Genomic DNA, 20,351 nt, shown 5'->3' with positions numbered 1-20,351 from the left:
AATAGAGACAAGAAGCTCAAACTACACCAGCTTGAATCTGATTATCATAATAGTTTCCTTTCATTTCAATCTGACCCTACCGAAACACATAAATTAACACTAGAAAAAATTAAGCTAGAACTAGATCTACTCTTAGCCGAGACGGCTGACAAAACTATCCGTAGAACAAACCATACAATCTATACTAAAGCAAACAAACCAGACACCTACCTGGCATTACGTCTACGTAGACCAGACCGTGCTCGTATTCCTATTAGACTCAGACTGACTAAAGATGTAGTCACTAGCAACCCTGTCAAGGTTCTCACAGAGTTCCGTAAACAGTTAGCAAATCTCTATGACTCTAAAACAACATTTCCACAGCGCCAAGCAGAGAAACTGTTTCATAAACTGCCTATACCAACCTTGTCTGAATCCAATTGCGAGCTGATGGAGAGCACGATCTCGACAGACGAAGTACTAGCAGCCATAAAAACCCTAAAACCAAATAAACGCCCAGGCCCTGATGGCCTCCCCAGTCTCTACTATAAAAAATTTGCCACAGAACTATCCCCCCTTCTTACCAACACTTTCAATGCCATACTAAAGCAACACTCTTTTGGCAGGGACACATTGACTGCTCTTATCTCAATGATCCCCAAACCAAACACTGACAGCACGCTATGGTCCAACTATAGACCAATTTCACTTCTCAATGTGGATATTAAGATTTTAGCCAAAATTCTTGCTCTACGCCTCAATCCCATCATTGGTGGTTTGATACACAAAGACCAGGTTGGCTTCATACCCAAACGACAAGCGAGCGACAATATCAAACGAGTAATTCTCCTACAACATCTGGCCCGTACCCGTAAGATCCCTATGCACCTCCTCTCTTTAGATATACGCAAAGCCTTTGATACAGTCTCTTGGCCCTATCTATTTTTTATCCTCCAACGCTGGGGCTTCGGCCCCAATTTCATAAACTGGATAAAAGCCCTCTATAATCACCCGCAGGCGTATGTGCACTACTCCGGATTTCGATCAGACCCTTTTCCAATTGCAAAACTAGACAGGGCTGCCCCTTATCCCCCCTGCTCTTCGCACTCACTATCGAACCCCTGGCAGCCCTGATTAGATCTAATCCTGACATTCGAGGCTTAGAAGTAGCATCCACCTCCCATAAAGTATGCCTCTTTGCCGACGACGCACTTATGTTTATTACTTCACCCCATACCACATTACCAAACCTTATGAATACCTTAGATAAATTTTCCAGCATATCTGGACTTGAAGTCAACCAATCCAAATCGAGGGCCCTCGATGTGTCCCTGCCACAAGTTGATCTTGAAACACTACGAAGCAACTATCCCTTCCACTGGTCTTCCTCTTCGATACCATATTTAGGGATTAGGTTAACTAAAGATCCCTCCAACCTGTTCCAATCTAACTACCTCCCAATGCTCTCACAAATATCTTCCTTACTTAATACCTGGCTACCACTATGCGTTTCTTGGTTAGGACGTATAGCAGCTGTGAAAATGTCCCTATTACCAAAACTGTTATACTTATACAGAGTGCTCCCTATCACAGTCCCTCCTTACTATCATAGGATTATACAAAATAAAGTTTTCAAATATATATGGGGTCCAACTAGACCCAGAGTGGCGAAACCTATTCTTCTCCGTAACAAGCTCTACGGTGGCCTGGGCGTTCCCAACTTCTCACACTACTATCACGCAGCCCGCCTAGCTCAGTCCATCTTATACCATGCCAAAACAGAGACCCCACTTTGGGTTGCTCTCGAAGCCATTGATCTACACCCGATTAATATAGGCAACTTACTATGGCTCCCTACATCAACAAGAGGACCCTTAGCTAATCCATTTACACTTCACACACTTAAACTTTGGGATAGATTAAAAACTCCCTTTAAACTAATCTCTCCACACTCCCCACTTCTATCCTATTTAGGTCACCCTCAATTCCCCCCAGCCTACACAGAACCAGCTTCATTCCACGCCTGGGCCCAGGCGGGTCTGACTCGCATCTGTGATCTCGTTAGTGGAGACTCTGTGAAACCCTTCCCAACTATCCAGGAGCAATCGCAACTCCCTCACAGAGAATGTTTCCGCTACCTCCAAATTAAGCACTTCGAGCAAACAACTATAAAATCTAACCCTGGACTGGACACTCTAACCGAATTTGAGCGTATGTGCGAGTCGGATCCGCATGCCCCAGGTATTATCTCCCGTCTATACTCCCATCTTACATTACCACCCCCAGATCTACCCACATATGCACAGAGATGGTTGAGAGACCTCGATATTACCCTCGAACCAGAAGACTGGTCGACCATATGGTCTAATACAAAAAACTCATCCCAGAATGTTGTTGCCTCAGAAGCGAACTATAAAGTGCTAATGCTCTGGTATCTAGTCCCAGCCAGAATCGTTAAATTTCTTCCTGAATCCTCCCCGAACTGTTTCAGAGGCTGTGGAGACAAGGGCACGCACCTACATATATGGTGGACATGCCCTCAAGCACAACGCTTCTGGGCAATAATATTTCAGATGGCAACCACCCTCCACCAAATTACCTTACCCCCTAGCCCCACAATAGCCCTCCTCAACCTTTTCCCACAAGACTACACCAGATCACAACTCTGACTTCTCCTACATTTATTCACCGCAGCCAAACAGACGATAGCTAAGGCTTGGAAAACACCCACTCTTAACATAGTCGAAAGGAAGAATAGGGTTACTCAAGCAATGATACACAGCAAAATAGAGGCAAAAATTCTTGATAAAGCCACCCAACACAACAGAGTATGGCGACCCTGGGTTGAACACTTTCTACCAACGGACATTGCTGAAGACCTAGTATCGCTTTAAGTGGGCACGGGCACCACCCCTAGACTCTATTATGACTCCTGTACCCGCGCGGGCCGGCCGGCATCTCTCTCCCCCCCCTTTTTCTTTCTCGCCTATACCCCCTCTACTCTACCCCTTCTCTTTATTTCACCTCTTGATTCCACCTTACCCTCCAAACTTAAAAATAGGTAATATACTCTGTTACATGTATTACTTTTGGGGCCCCCCCCCATAACTGATGTTGGGGAATGGCCCAAATCTATAGTGTTAAAAAAGGGATCGTAGTCCCCTCTAATCTTTCATATATTTACATGTTTAGTTCCAGCAAGCCGCATGATTTAGAAATATACACGCTACCTTAATATTCAGTTTTCCTTAAACCAATGTTCTCCGACATTATTTCTATGTACACTGTCATCTATTTGATAGAAACTATGTATGGAACTTAATGTAACAGTTGTATGTGAAATTGCCAATAAAATATTTGAAAAGAAAAAGTAAAATCTTTTATGTAAAAGAAATAAGAAGAACATGCTGTAAATTGCTTGGTTTAAATGTAAAGATATTTATGATTGTTTTAAATGAAAACTTAATAAAGAGTGATTGAAAACAAAGATTTCTGTATATCTGGAAGGTGAAGGGAACCTCGGGGTAACCCTTACTCCTAGAGTGTCTGAGCTGGTTAAGGAAAATTAAACCCCCTGCCCCCTCTGCAGTCTTTCCTCCCCAAGATGGACAATCTGGCAAAGTATAAGTTGTCCTGGTCCGGAAAGCGGGCAGCCTTCAAGATGCAAGTGCACCCACAATTATTATATCTATTCAAAATGTTACCCATTCCTTTGCCAGACTCCTTCTTTTCAACAATGCAATCTACTCTTAATAGATACACTATATTACCAAAAGTATTGGGACACCTGCCTTTACATGCACATAAACATTAATGGCATCCCAGTCCTAGTCCATAGGGTTTAATATTGAGTTGTTTGAAAACAAATATGTTGTATCACCACAGGATGGCACTGTGGATACATGGGTAAATGTGTGCCAATGTCCTAACTGAATTGGAAATTGTTTGGCATATAAAGAAAATATAACTGGTAATTAGTATACTGATTGTCCCCTAAAGGAACACGAGTAGTCAAAACACACTGCAGCCCAGCTGCAAAGAAGTACAACCTGGTTGTGGGGGCGTATATAACATTGTACTACTAGCTGGGCCGCAGTGTGCTTTGGCTACTCATGTGGTGCTTTATGGACAATTAGTATACTAATTACCAATTATTTTTGTTGTTTATTTTGTTTTAATAGATGTTAAACTCATTGTCTGTTTTATATATGTCAGATTCTCAAGCTCCTGAAGAAGCGCTGACATGCGCAACATGTAAAGCAACCTAATACACACCTCAACCACAAATCGCATCAATCTATTGGAGTATCTAATATTTAATTTAAGATACTTTGTATTTTTATATATGGCAACGTTGGTATAATTGGTTGTATGAGTGCTATTTAGGCTAATTGTTAGCACGGGATTTTAGTTAATTATGTATGTACATGCTGTTTTTAACAATGTTTAAATAAAAGATAATATATTTTAAAATATTTTTTGTACTGGTGTGCCTATAAAGTCTTATGGGAAGGCTGTCCACAAGGTTTAGAAGTGTGTCTATGGGAATGTTTGACCATTCTTCCAGAAGCACATTTGTGAAGTCAGGCACTGATGTGGACGAGAAGGCCTGGCTCGCAGTCTGCGCTCTAATTTATCCCAAAGGTGTTCTATTGGATTGAGGTCAGGATTTTGTGCAGGCCAGTCAATTTCCTCCACCCCAAACTTGCTCATCCATGTCTTTATGGACCTTGCTTTGTGCACTGGTGCACAGTCATGTTGGAACAGAAAGGGCCAACCCCAAACTGTTCCCACAAAGAAATTGTCCAAAATGTCTTGTATGCTGACACCTTAAGAGTTCCCTTCACTGGAACTAAGAAAACCATGCCCAACCCCTGAAAAACGACCCACACCATAATCCCCTCTCCACCAAATGACTTGGACCAGTGCACAAAGCAAGGTCCATAAAGACATGGATGAGCGAGTTTGGGGTGGAGGAACTTGAGTGCAGATTGCGAGCCAAGCCTTCTCGTTCACATCAGTACCTGACCTCACAAATGCGCTTCTGGAAGAATGGTCAAACATTCCCATGGACACACTCCTAAACCTTTGTGGACAGCCCTCCCAGAGGAGTTGAAGCTGTTAAAGCTGCAAACGGAGGGCCAACTCAATATTGAACCCTACGGACTAAGACTGGGATGCCATTAAAGTTCATGTGAACTCAGACGCTAGGTTGATGGACACGGTCCATAGATACTATAAAGGGGTCGGTCATACACTATTAAAGTCTATGGGACTCGAATGTGAGAAATCAAAAGTGTGAATTTTAAAGGCTAATATGCAAGTTATTGTCCTAAAAAGGGTTTGGGGACCCGGGTCCTGCCCCAGGGGACATGTATCAATGCAAAAAAAAGTTTTAAAAACTGACGTTTTTTCGGGAGCAGTGATTTTAATGATGCTTAAAGTGAAAAAATAAAAGTGAAATATTCCTTTAAATATCGTACTTGGGGGTGTCTATAGTATGCCTGTAAAGTGGCACGTGTTTTCCGTGATTAGAACAATCTCTGCACAAAATGTCATTTCTAAAGGAATAAAAGTAATTTAAAACTGCTCGTGGCTGTAATGTAATGTCGGGTCCCGGCAATATGGAAGAAAATTATTGAGTAAAACGGCATGGGTAATCCCCCAGCCCATTACCAGGCCCTTTGGGTCTTGTATGGATATTAAGGGGAACCCCGCACCCAAATAAAAAAAAAGAAAAGGCGTGGGGCCCCCAGGCCCTATATACTCTGAACACCATTATAAAGGCAGTCCCAAGCTCCCTACACAAGGACTGTAGGTTTGTTCTTAAGTTGAATCTGTTTGTAATTTGGAACAGGTACATTTTGTAAGTGTAGCTCCAGCCAAAAAATCTATTTTTAGGCTTTTTGGAAAACATAGAGAAGGGTTATTACCCCTGTAACATTTTTGTTTTCTGTGCCCCTATTCAGAAGATTTCACCTCACTTTCTGTCCCAATGACAATTGGATTTTGAAAATTTGGGGTTTTTAGGGAAACAAGGATTGCTGATAAAGCATCAGTGTGGAGGAGACACCTTTTTCCCATATTAACTCTTACAGGAGAGAATTTCCCTTCCTAAGGGTAGATTTCCTTTCACTTTGATGTCTCCCTCCATTTGTAAGTAGGAGTCGTTTGTAAGTCGGATGTTTGAAAGTAGGGGCCTGCCCTATATACTCTGCAGAAATTTGGGCCTTAGGTGTTGGTGGTACCAGAACACTGTAAGCCCTCACAGTTACTCTTGGTGGGCGCTGGAACGGGCCCTGCTGTGAAATATTCAATCAAGAATTGTAATTACATGCCCCTGTTGAACAGGGTCAGAAAAATTTGGCCTTTGGTGGTGGTGTGGTGGTGTTGCCACAACACTGTAAGCCCTCACAGTTACTCTTGGTGGCACAGGAACGGGCCCTGCTGTGAAATATTAGATCAAGAATTGTAATTACACATCCCTGTTGAACAGGGGCAGAAAAATTGGGTCTTAGGCACTGGTGCTGGTGCCACAACACTGCAACCCCTCACAGATACTCTACTTTAGCACAGGAACAAGCCCTGCTGCAAAATATTACAGCAAAAATTGTAATTACACGTCCCTGTTGAACAGGGACAGAAAAATTGGGCTTTAGGCACTGGTGCTGGTGCCACAACACTGCAGCCCCTCACAGATACTCTAGTTGAGTGCAGGAACAAGCCCTGCTGCAAAATATTACAGCAAAAATTGTAATTACACGCCCCTGTTGAACAAGGGCAGAAAAATTGGGCCTTAGGCACTGATGGTGGTGCTACAACACTGCAACCCCTCACAGATACTCTAGTTGAGTGAAGAAACAAGCCCTGCTGCAAAATATTACAGCAAAAATTGTAATTACACGCCCCTGTTGAACAGGGGCAGAAAAATTGGGCCTTAGGCACTGGTGGTGGTGCCACAACACTGCAACCCCTCACAGATACTCTAGTTTAGCGCAGGAACAAGCCCTGCTGCAAAATATTACAGCAAAAATTGTAATTAAACACCCCTGTTGAACAGGGGCAGAAAAATTGGGCCTTAGGCACTGGTGGTGGTGGTGCCACAACACTGCAACCCTTCACAGATACTCTAGTTGAGCGAAGAAACAAGCCCTGCTGCAAAACATTACAGCGAAAATTGTAATTACATGCCCCTGTTGAACAGGGGCAGAAAAATTGGGCCTTAGCCACTGGTGGTGGTGCCCAGAACCAAAAATGGTCTTACAAGCTATCAACATGAACATTGAGGAGGAATAGGATAGTCACTCAGCATAACAGGATAGTCACTCAGCATCAGCATAGGCAGTCTTCTAGGGATCTCACATTCATAAAAAAATTAGTCGGTTACATCAGCATCAGGTGCTTGGTAGCTGGTGATCCAAGATTGATTCATTTTTATGAAGGTGAGCCGATCAACCGAGTCAGTGGACAGGCGCACTCTGTGATCGGTTACAAAGCCTCCAGCAGCACTGAATGAGCGTTCTGAAAGAACGCTGGATGCAGGACAGTAGCTCAATTGCATACTGTGCAAGCTCTGGCCAGTAATCCATCATCAAAACCCAGTAACCCAGAGGATTTTCGGTTGGAAAGGTCGCCAAGTCTGATCTTGCCCCTAGGTATTCCTGCACCATGTAAATCAGACGCTGGCGATTTTTGCTGGAACCGATCAGACCTTGGGGCTGCAGACTAAAAAACTGTCTGAACGCATCGGTCAGACGGCCACCTTCTCCACCACTCCTTCTGTGACTGACCGAAGCCTCAGCAACACGTTGTCCAGGACCAGGAATTTGTAACCTCCCAGGCTCTGGAAACGCGTTGCACAAACCTTTCTGCAATGCCACCCGAAGATGTTTCATCCTTTGCTCCCTCTGCGATGGCTGGATAAGCTCTGCAACCTTACCCTTGTAACGTGGATCAAGGAGGGTTACCAGCCAGTACTGATCCCTCTCCTTGATACCACAAATCCAAGGGTCCTTTCACAGGCTTTGCAGAATCAGGGTGGCCATGCAGCGTAGGTTGCTGAGGCATTCGGTCCGAAGTCCTCTGGGTCACTAAGGAAGACCTGATCCACAGCTTCCTGCTCTCAGCGAAGTACAAGTCCATGGGTTTCTGGGGACTGTAAATGATCCCTTGAAGAATGCTGCTGATGCTGAGTGCTAGGCTCCACCTCCATGCTGACTCAATCCTCCTCCTCCTCCCCTTCCTGTGATCGGCGGGCACACAGGAACACTGTCTGGATAAAGGGGGACTTGAGAGGTAACGAAGCCCTCCTCTTCCTCCCTCTGTTCTGCCTCAAGTACCCTGTCCATTATTCCACGCAGCATGTGCTCCAACAGGTAGACAAGAGGGACAGTATCAATGATGCATGCACTGTCACTGCTCACCATCCTTGTGGCCTCCTCAAATGGTGACAGGACAGTGCATGCATCCTTGATCATGAGTCACTGGTGTTGCGATAAAAAGCCAAGCTCTCCTGACCCTGTCCTGGTGTCATAGTCGCACAGGTACTCATTGATGGACCTCTGCTGCATGTGCAGCCGCTGCAGCATGGCCAACGTTGAGTTCCATCTGGTGGGCATGTCACAGATTAGGTGGTTCTTGGGCAGGTTGTATTCCTTTTGGAGGTCAGCCAGCCGAGCACTGGCATTTTATGACCGGCGGAAAAGCACGCAGACTTTCCTGGCCTGCCTCAGGAGATCCTGTAAGCCCGGGGTACCTGCACAAGAACTGCTGCACCACCAAATTAAGGATGTGAGCCAAACAGGGAACATGGGTGAAGTATACCTGTAGGAGGGCGGAGAGGAGATTGGTGCCATTGTCGCAAACCACTATTCCTGCATGAAGCTGGCGTGGCGTCAACCACCTCTGAGTATGCCCCTTTAGAGCTGACAGAATCTCTGCCCCAGTGTGGCTCCTGTCCCCTAAGCACACCAGCTCAAGCACCGCATGGCATCTTTTTGCCTGAGTGCTTGCATAGGCCCTTGAATGCCTACGGAGTACCGCTGGTTCCAAGGACAAATCTATAGAGGAAAAGGCCATGGAGGAAGAAGAAGAGGAGGGGGTGGAGGAGAGAGGTGTGTCAGAATCACCACTAGTAGCATTTTGGAGGCGTGGTGGTGGAACAAGTTCCAACAATACTGCACCCTGACCTGCATCCTTCCCAGCTGCCAGCAGGGTCACCCAGTGCGCCGTGAAAGATAGGTAATGTCCCTGTCCATGCCTGCTGGACCACGAGTCAGCAGTAATATGCACCTTACCACTGACTGCCCTGTCCAGCGAGGCCAAGACATTGCCTTCCACATGCCGGTAGAGAGCCGGAATCAGCTTCCATGAAAAAAAGTGGCGTTTGGGAACCTGCCACTGAGGTACTGCACATTCCACAAATTCACGAAAGCGGGCAGGTCTACCAGCTGAAAAGGCAGCAGTTGGAGTGCTAGCAATTTAGCCAAGCTAGCATTCAGCCGCTGGGCATGTGGATGGCTGGGACTGAATTTCTTTCGTCGGTTTAGCAACTGGGGTAGGGAAATTTGCCTGCTACATTCGGACATTGCTGTAGCGATAGCAAATTGCCCGCAAGTACTTGGCACACCTAATTCTACACTTTCATTCCTCTCAGTGCAGGTTTCTGAGAGAACTGAAGGTGGAGTTGGAGATCCCAGCTGATGAGGAGCAAGGAGAGGTCTGCCTTGTTCTTTGGTGTGGGTCGTTTAAGTACGCTTGCCAACAGACAGCATGGGAGTTCGACATATGTCTGGTCAAGCATGTGGTGCCCAAGCGGTTGCTGTTTTGGCCATGCTTGATACGCTTCAGACATATGTTGCAAACAGCAATGGTGTGATCTGTTGCACACGTCTCAAAAAAGGACCACACCAAAGAACTTTTGGAAAAACGCATGGAGTCAGCAGTGCCCTGCACGTGCGGAGCTCTGTGGTGTGATGCAGTTGGTTGGCTTCCCTTAAGCTGGCCCCTGGAGGGCATCCTGCCTCATTGGAGATGTGCCTCCTCCTCTCTCCTATTAGGCACCCGCGTAGAGTCAGTGACCTCATCATCCCCTCCCTCCTCGTCACTGGACAAACCTGGCAATATGCTGCAGCTGGGGGAACATGACTGCCAGTTTGTTGTCCTACTTGGGCATCCCCTCTCTCTGGGCTCACGTTACTGCCTTCCTCAATCTGGGTACCATCATCGGAGCCTTCACCATGTACCCAACACTGTGGTCGAACAGTTCGGGGGACTCCTCAGGGCATGATGGTGGGGGTAGGGAAGGAGTGACTGATGACATTGAGCCGATGGAAGAGGCCAATTTGGCTGCTGCATTGGCAGCCAAAGTACTCTGAGCCTGAGTGACAGAGGATGAGGAGGATGAGGACAGCTTGGTTATCCACTCTACCAACTCTTCTGCATGTTGTGGCTCAACACGGCCAGCTGCCGAAAAAAAGGACAAGCATGCCCCATGGCCACATGCTGGCCGTGGGGCACCGTGTCCAGGACCAGCAATGTTGGCTGTAGACACAGAGCCTGCTTGCCCTCTTTTAGTGGCCTGTGAGCATCTGCCTCTCCTTGGCCTTCCAGACATACTGTATTTGATGTATTTGTAATGTATTTGAATAGGTACACCAGGAATGGCCTGCAGTGAGATGTAGCTGCACAAAGCTGGGATGTACATATATATACTGAATATACTGAAGCTAGCTGAATCAACTGCCTGCCTGTAGTATATTAGGAAGAGAACAACAGGAACGGTCTGCAGTGAGATCTAGCTGCAGAGGATACAGTACTAAATATACTGCAGCTAACTGAATGAACTGCCTGCCTGTAGTATATTAGGAAGAGAACAACAGGAATGGTCTGCAGCGAGATCTAGCTGCACAAGATACAGTACTGAATATACTGCAGCTAACTGAATGAACTGCCTGCCTGTAGTATATTAGGAAGAGAACAATAGGAACGGTCTGCAGCGAGATCTAGCTGCACAGGATACAGTACTGAATATACTGCAGCTAACTGAATGAACTGCCTGCCTGTAGTATATTAGGAAGAGAACAATAGGAACGGTCTGCAGCGAGATCTAGCTGCACAGGATACAGTACTGAATATACTGCAGCTAACTGAATGAACTGCCTGCCTGTAGTATATTAGGAAGAGAACAACAGGAACGGTCTGCAGCGAGTTCTAGCTGCACAGGATACAGTACTGAATATACTGCAGCTAACTGAATTAACTGCCTGCCTGTAGTATATTAGGAAGAGAACAACAGGAGCGGTCTGCAGTGAGATCTAGCTGCACAGGATACAGTACTGAATATACTGCAGCTAACTGAATGAACTGCCTGCCTGTAGTATATTAGGAAGAGAACAACAGGAACGGTCTTCAGTGAGATCTAGCTGCACAGGATACAGTACTGAATATACTGCAGCTAACTGAATGAACTGCCTGCCTGTAGTATATTAGGAAGAGAACAACAGGAATGGTCTGCAGCAAGATCTAGCCGCACAGGATACAGTACTGAATATACTGCAGCTAACTGAATGAACTGCCTGCCTGTAGTATATTAGGAACAGAAAAACAGGAATGGTCTGCAGTGAGATCTAGCTAAACTGGATACAGTATATATATATATATATATATATATATATAGCCTGAAATGTATATATATACTAAATATACTGGAGCTAACTGAATCAACTGTCTGCTCAATCTATCTAAATGAAATTAAATGACACTCTCTCTCTCTTGCTCTCTCTCTCTCTCTCTGAATGCTGGAATACACTACACATGGCCGATGTGCAGGCGGCCTTATATAGTGTGGGGCATGTACTTAATCTCCTCAGCCATATTTGGCCAAAGGCACTCTGCCTTTGGCCAATTATGGCTCTGTTTGCTTACAGCTCTGTGATTGGCCAAAGCATGTGGGTCATAGTGCATGCTTGGCCAATCATCAGCCAGCAAACCATTGCAATGACACAATGCATTATGGGCCGTGACGCGCCGCTCGAATTTGGCGCGAATGACCCATAATGTGCGATCTTCGTCGAACGATCGAACAGCCAATGTTCGAGTCAAACTCATGTTCGACTCGAACTCGAAGCTCATCTCTATTCTAGAAGACTATTACACAGCCTCTATCCTAGCAGAACTAAAAGGGAGGTTTGCCTCAGCCCCCTCCACCCTTGGGCTGAGCTCGAGCAGCATCACATTTTGAGAGGAAATCTTTACAGCTATCTAATTTCAAGCCTCTTTCTCCCACGTACACACTCCACCATGGCTCCTACTATTCATGCCTTCATAGTAATCTACGTATGGCTTCGTCCTCTAATCATAAACTAACTCCTTTAAGGTTCCCTCTCTCCGCCCTTTCACTTTTAATCTCTGGTATCTCCCTCACTGGTTGGTGTTCTATAGGAATTCTTATGTTAGACAATCTATGTGTAGCAGGGGCGTGGAGTCAGGGGAGGCAGATGAGGCAGAGCCATGAACATAAAAAAAAAAAAAATCGAGCTTCGAGGGTCATAGCTCAGCTACCTGGGGTTGTAAAGATCCCCAATTTGGGGGATAGGTAGTCGAAGTCCTACCCCACCAATGGTCTATTATCACCTATGGTTCCGGAGATACAGGGCTCCTTGTGCAGCCTGTCATAAGCTACATACACAGTTTAAATACAAGCTGGCACAAAGTGTTTGCAGTAGACTGAAAGGATGAGCTCACAGTGCCTCTGACTTCCTGTCAGAGGCACTGAACTCAATGGACAGCTTGGAGCCTTGGACCAATGATAAAGCACCATTGGTCCAAGGTGTCCAATAAAAATGTTGCAGTGGAGGCTCTTCTCTCATTGCAGTGTCAAAGAAGGGGGCATGTGTCTAAAAGACACATGCTCCCTTCCAGCCCAGCCCTCCTAACTACAAGGAAAAAACATGAGTTTATGGGTATAAGGTTTACACAGTTAAGAGGGAGAATCTGCTGCTGGTGCAAAGGTACTTTTTTAATCAAGCTAATAATATATTATTATGCTATATGTTATAACATAATAATGTATTATTTATCTATTTAGTGTGAAATTAGTTGTAACTTTAAAGTTCGGTAATTTGTCCGTTAAGCCACCTGCTTGAGTACGGTTTTTGAAAATATAGTAAATGACCTTAAAAACAATATATAATAATTATTTGTATATTATTACTTACTTATGGCAATTAACCACTTGCAACCCAGGCTAATTCTGACACTCCTCTTCTACATGTAAAAATCATATTTTTTTTGCTAGAAAATTACTCAGAACCCCCAAACATTATATATATATATATATATATATATATATATATATATATATATATATATATATATATATATATATATATATATATTAGCAGATACCCTAGGGAATAAAATGGTGGCCATTGCAACTTTTTACGTCATACAGTATTTGTGCAGCATTTTTTCAAATGCGTTTTTTTGGTGGGAAAAAAACTGTTTCATGAATAAAAAAAACACTAAAGTTAGATTTTTTTGTATAATTTGCAACTGCAATTGCCTATATAATGATAATCAAATACGTAACTTGCGAATATGTAACCTGTGTGTATATGGCTCTGATACTAGCCAGTGCCTCACCAGCCACTGACCTCACCGCACATCCCTGTTACAGCCTTATTCCAAAATGGATTAAATTCATTATTTTCCTCAAAATTCTACAAACAATACCCCATAATGAAAACATGAAAGAAGTTTGTTTGAAATCTTTGCAAATGTATTAAAAATAAAACATGAAAAAAATCACACGTACATAAGTATTCACAGTCTTTGCTCAATACAGTACTTTGTTGAACCACCTTTGGCATCAAGGACATTTACAGAGTTGTCCCATAGCCACTCCTTTGTTATCTTGGCTGTGTGCTTAGGGTTATTGTCCTGTTGGAAGATGAACCTTCTCCGCAGTCTGAGGTCCAGGGTGCTCTGGAGTGCTTATCAAGGATGACTTTTGATCGCTGCATATATTGCTGCATTCTACTTTCCCTCGATCTTGACTAGTCTCCCAGTACTTACCATTAAAAATATCCCCACAGCATGATGTTGCTACCCCAATGCTTCACTGCAAGGATGGTATTAGCCAGGTGATGAGTGATGCCTGGTTTCCTCCAGACATGACGCTTGCCATTCAAGCCAAAGAGTTCAATATTTGTTTCATCAGACCAGAGAATTTTGTTTCTCATGGTCTGAGAGTCCTTCAGGTGCCTTTTGGCAAACTCCAGGTGAAATGCTGGAGCTCAGGCAGAGTAACCATCGGGTTCTTGGTCACCTCCTTGACTAAGGCCCTTCTTCCCCGATTGCTAAGTTTGGCCTGGAAGCCCGCTCTAGGAGGAGTCATGATGGTTCCAAACTTCTATCATTTATGGATGATGGAGGCCACTGTGCTCATTGGGACCTTCAATGCTGCAGACATTTTTCTGTACCCTTCCCTAGATCTGTGCCTCCATAAAATCCTGTCTCAGAGGTCTACAGACAATTACTTGGACTTCATGGCTTGGTTTGTGCTCTGACATGCACCATTAACTGTGGGACCTTATATCATGTCCAATCAACTGAATTTACCACATTTGGACTCCGATCAACTTGTAGAAGCATCTCAATGATGATCAGTGGAAATAGGATGCACCTGAGCTCAATTTTGAGTGTCATGACAAAGGCTGTGAATACTTATGTATATGTGATTTTTTCTTTTTTTTTATATTTTTAATAAACTTGCAAAGATTTCAAACAAAATTCTTCCATGTTGTCATTATAGGGTATTGTCTGTAGAATTTTGACGAAAATAATGAATTTAATCCATTTTGGAATAAGGCTGTAACATAACAAAATGTGGAAAATGTGAAGCACTGTGAATACTTTCCAGATGCTCGGTACCTACAAGTCATCAACCTAGTGACACACTGTGGTGGAGTGATCACCTCTATACCCTGGCGAACTGCCCAATATTTGTTGGCTAGCCATCAAAGGCATTTTGTTATCCTATACACACCTTCAAAATAAACAGGTGTTTGTCAAATCACCCCCAAATTTGGTCTGGGAGAAAGATTTTGGTAGTGAGGATTAATGGCAGAGAGGCACATTGGTTACATTGGTTACATTTTAGAGTGCTAACCTATGGGAATTGCACCAAAAGGTCTTGTTGCGCTGGTATCTCACACCACATTGTATATGTAAATTTTCTCCAGGAGTATCCCCCACATGCTTGAGGATTTGCAGAAGGCCTGGGACCTTGTTACACCTTCTGTGGTCATGCCTATACAAACTGATACAAAGCTATACAATTGATTAATATGCATGGTAACTATGAGATACTTTTTGCATCTAGTGTGGGAAAATACCCACTCATTGTCAGAAATTGGCAACCTTTGCTGGTGTGGTACTTAAGGCTTTCTAGCTCTTGAAGTAATCCTGGGTTTACAGAGGTTGGAAACATGTGCCCTAATAATTTATTATGCAAACTCAGCTATGACATCTGCTAACTGTACTTGTCGTTGTTTAACTGTTTTTTTTTCCCTTCTTGAGTTCACTGGCTTAATGATTACCGCATTACCACTTTTTGCAACATCTCTTTGTGGTACTGGTACTATTATGACTTAATTATGTCACGGGCAGAAACAATTTATGATACACTTATTATACTAAGTGCCTTGCGATGAATGTACTGTTTTGTTTGTGATGGCTATTGCACAACCAATTTGTTGTGTACTCTTTACTTTGTAAACTCTTATAAGACCCAATAAAAATGTATTGAAATTAAATACTTATCCATTTTCTTCATGATCACTCTGATTTTAATTCCCTGAAGTCCTCTAGAAGAAGCAGGTATGGCCTGCGAAATAGATCAAGGCTTATGAGGACCCCATGTTTATGGGTGTAATGTAATGTATGCAACTTTGGTAACATAGGGGTGTCCTAGATAATGTCAAGCTGTTAAAAATAGTGTACAATTGGGGGCTGCTGCTGACACAAATTGAAAAACTAAAAAAAATAAAAATAAAAAAATAAAAACTAAAAAAGGGGGAACACCAACATCGCAGTAAGACAAACTGCGGCTAACAATTTAAAAAAAGTGGCAGTGGAATAAAAAAAAAAGGACGCAGCTACAAAAAAAAAAAAAAAAAAGTGTATGTACAGCACTGTATACCCGCTTCCAGACCAGCCGCCGCAATTTTACTGCGGCAGGCTGGCTCCCCTGCATGAAATCACGGTACTATATGTGATCTCGCGGGGTCCGGATAGCAGACACATGTGCGCCGCTGCACGGCGGGGGTGCCACAACTAGCGCCATTTATACAAGAAGTGCCATTTCTTGGAATGAGCTGTTTCCTTTACATATGGAGTTTCCCAAGATGTGTTGATATTAAGATCTGGACGTAGTTCTTTGTCTTCGCTTGGAACCTGGATGTCTTTACAGATCCATCAGCAGGATTTCTTACCTGACTATCTGATGAGCCTTGTTTGACCTTTGGGTCATTTTTGGAGGTGAGCGGCCAATTCATAAATATAACAGTCGATGTTTGGATTGATGTGTTGTCTGTATTTTCTTCTATCAAGTTACCTCTATGAGATTTTTATCTTTATATGACCTGACTCCTACCATTGGGCTTTAGTTGGACTTTTAGTCACATTTATTTATTAGTATGTTTTGGATACTTATCATGTTCATTCTTTAACCGGTTCAAAACAGGGCATTTTCACCCCCTTCCTTCCCAGACCAATTTTTAGTTTTCAGTGCTGTCGCACTATAAACGACAATTGTGCGGTCATGCGACGTTGTACCCAAACAAATTTGATGTCCTTTTTTCCCCACAAATAGAGCTTTCTTTTGGTGGTATTTGATCACCTCTGCAGTTTTTATTTTTTGCGCTATAAACAAAAGAAGAGCGACAATTTTGAAAAAAACACAGTATTTTTTACTTTTTGCTATAATAAATATCCCAATTTAAAAAAAAAAAAAAAATTTTTCCTCAGTTTCAGCTGATACGTATTCTTCTACATATTTTTGGTAAAAAAAATCACAATAAGCGTATATTGATTGGTTTGCGCAAAAGTTATAGCGTCTACAAAATACGGGATAGATTTATGGCATTTTAAAAAAAAAATATTTATTTATTTATTTTACTAGTAATAGCAGCGATCGCGATTTTTTTTCGTGACTGCGACATTATGGCGGACACATCGGACACTTTTTACACAGTTTTTGGGATCATTCACATTTATACAGCGATCAATGTTTACACACACAGATCCACGGTCCGGCCCGGTTAACGGGCAATCGCGGTTGCCCGGCGGACATCGCGGCCGCCGGGCACATGCACCGGGTCCCAAGTGCCCCCTAGGTGGCCGGGAAGCCCAGGCCATCATGAGTTTATTTTGACCTTATTCACTGTAGGTTGATGGTTTATATTTTCTTTAAAATTATACATAGTAGCGCGCAAGTTTATTCCTTAATAACAAATTTAATATCTAACCATGTGATTTATTATCAACCTTCATGCATATGGTAAGATGAGATGATGGAAAAAATCATAAAAATTAATAATGGAAAAAATTGCTGAAAATATAACAACAAAATAGCAGAGAGGTGAATGACAATGGAATACATCTCAAAACGTTGCAGGGAAGGCAAAATTGGTAAGGAAGGCAAACTTCCTTTTTCTAACCATTTTCCCAGTGGTAGGGCCTCCTACTGTCACACAAGGTTAAGGTGTGAAGTGGCCCAAGAAATTCCTTTTTTTTCTTATCAGACATTTTGTCAAACATTTTTGCACACCTAATTTAATATTTTTGCTTCTCAGGCTATATATTATGGGATTGAACATGGGAGTGACAACTGTGTAGCTAAGAGATAAAGTCTTACTAACTGTGCTTGAAAAGGTATGTGTGGGTATTGCATAGAGACTAATAAGCGTTCCATAATATGTGCACACTGTAGCCAGGTGGGAGCTGCATGTGGAGAATGATTTCCATCTACCTGTGGATGAAGGGATATTCAGAATAGTAGTAATAATGCAAATGTAAGTTCCAATAACAAATAAAAATGGAAAGAGTGCCACTGAAGATGTAATTATGAAGGTTTCTATTTCAACTGCATAGGTGTCTGAGCAAGAAAGTTCTAGTATGGGAGCAAAATCACAGAAATAATGATCAATGATTTTTGGTCCACAAAATTGTAGCCGAGTAATCATAATTAATGTGATTGACAAGCTAGTAAAGGCACACACCCACGAGAACAGAACAAGTTTGCCACAAAATGCAAAACTCATCACAGAACAATAATGGAGTGGTTTGCAAATAGCCAGATATCGATCAAAGGACATGGATGCAAATAACAAGCACTCTGTTGCTCCCAATGATCCACAGACATAAAACTGTGCAAGACAGTTTCCTAGATTTATAGCAGCTCCATCCTCCCATAAAACTTGTAAAAATTTAGGAATAAGATTGGTAGTAAATACAACTTCTGATAAGGATAAACTACATAGGAAAATATACATTGGAGCATGAAGACAATGTTCAGATGTGATGACTGAAATTATTAGAAGATTTCCTGTTACTATCATCACATACATAATAAGAAAAAAAATAAAGAGAACAATTCTAGTGCTTTGCAGGTGGTCTATTCCCATTAGCCAGACTTCAGTAATTCTTGAATAGTTGTCTTCCTTCATTTTATTATAAAAGCTAGCAACAATACTGGTTCAAACAAAATGATGAGTCAGTAACTTTATTTTGCCGCGTATAAAGGTGTTATATATTTTGCTTAAAATATTTGCTCTCTGATCTTACAAGCTCCTGTGAGAAGTAAAAGCCAAGAGCTATGGTGTGTTTTTGCTGTAGGACAGGTCATTTATTCTTTGTGTTCACATTGCAGAAAAAGCTTTTGTATGGTGGATTGTTTGACAAGGTGGCTTGTGGTACTTATGGTCTGCTTTGAAGCCTGAAGGCTAATTAGAGATATACCGTATTTATCAGATGTAGTTAAATATTTTTCTGTATTTAGTGATTACAAATCCCTGCTGTAATTCTCACTGGATCCATTGTAATTTATAACCTGAATTTATCAACGTAGTTATTACAGATAAAAATAGTATTTCTCAGTAATTTACTATTAAGTTATCGTTAAAGTTTTAGCTAAGTGTGGAAAGATTTATGAAGTATTAAACTGAACTGGTAGTATATTACCTCAGAGTTGGAAGCCTATATGTTTGTCTCTAAGTTGAGACAGTGGATTGCTATTTTATATCATAGCCCAACTGTGGCCATTAAACTAAAGGGCTTGCTCTCTGAATGTATTTGGTGGGTAGGGGTACCTGATTGCCCTATGTCTCCTAGGCTCTTTACCCTGATAATTGAACCCCTGGCTGTGGGTCTGTGAGCCACTCCAGAAGTGTGGGTTATCCAGGTTGGAAGTCTGATAGAAAATACAACACTATACGCGGATGACATGGTTTTGTTTTTGTGTGACTCTTATACATCTCTATAGGCAGCTTTGTCCATTTAGAATTCCTTTGCTGTTTTTTTCTTGTCTGAAAGTAAACTGGTGTAAATCCCAGATTCTTCCACTTAATATTCCTTCTCCTGGTCATAATGCGGTGTACTTTATAGGGTATCCCCTGATGGGCATTGCCCTTGTGGTGGAGAATTCTTGTGGTTTACTGACGTTACCACTATATATACCTCATTTTATAAATTGTAATTTTATGTGTTACGTGTATAAAAAAGCATTTACAAGTTATAAAAGGTTGGAAGCTCAAATGATATTACTACAAGACACTCATTTTGCCTCTAATAATCATCCTACCTACTTTCACAGAGCGTACAAACAAGCCTTTTATACATTCTACCAGTCAAAATGTAGAGGGGTAGCTATATTGTTACATCACACATTCCCCTTTGAGGTGCAACAAGTTTTCAAGGACCCAGATAGCAGATTCCTTATAATTAAGGGTTTAGTGGCAGGACGGGAACTTACGATTGCGAATGTGTATGCTCCCAACATCGCACAGGCCTCTTTTTTTGCCGCCTTTTTTTAAAATGCTTGAACGATATTCCTCAACGCGTATGTTTTTAGGCGAAGACTATAACCTTGTGGCCCACCCCCAGATAGACAGAAGCACCACTTCACGTCTCTCTACAGCATTCCCCAAATCAATGTAAAAAACACTAGAGTCCTTCCAATTATCAGATGCCTGGCGTTCACATAATATAGGTGCTAAGGACTACACCTTTTATTCTCACCCCATGACTCTTTTGTCAGGTTGGACTACATTTTTTGCACCCTCATTATTTTAGCTAACTCTGAAATCCAT

The 20,351-nt window shown here is 42.6% G+C and overlaps 1 protein-coding gene across 1 annotated transcript; it reads right to left on the bottom strand.

The window, feature by feature from the left end:
• Positions 1 to 17,741: 17,741 nt before the first annotated feature.
• LOC141129222 (olfactory receptor 11L1-like) lies at positions 17,742 to 18,710 on the bottom strand. The gene has a single exon (XM_073617151.1). It carries the CDS (start codon positions 18,708 to 18,710, stop codon positions 17,742 to 17,744), a length of 969 nt encoding a protein of 322 aa, XP_073473252.1.
• Positions 18,711 to 20,351: the final 1,641 nt, after the last annotated feature.

Source organism: Aquarana catesbeiana, linkage group LG01 (assembly GCF_042186555.1).
Source record: "Aquarana catesbeiana isolate 2022-GZ linkage group LG01, ASM4218655v1, whole genome shotgun sequence".
Classification (NCBI taxonomy): Eukaryota; Metazoa; Chordata; class Amphibia; order Anura; family Ranidae; genus Aquarana; species Aquarana catesbeiana.
Note: the sequence above shows the minus strand (reverse complement) of the source record. Positions and strands in the feature narration are given on the sequence as shown.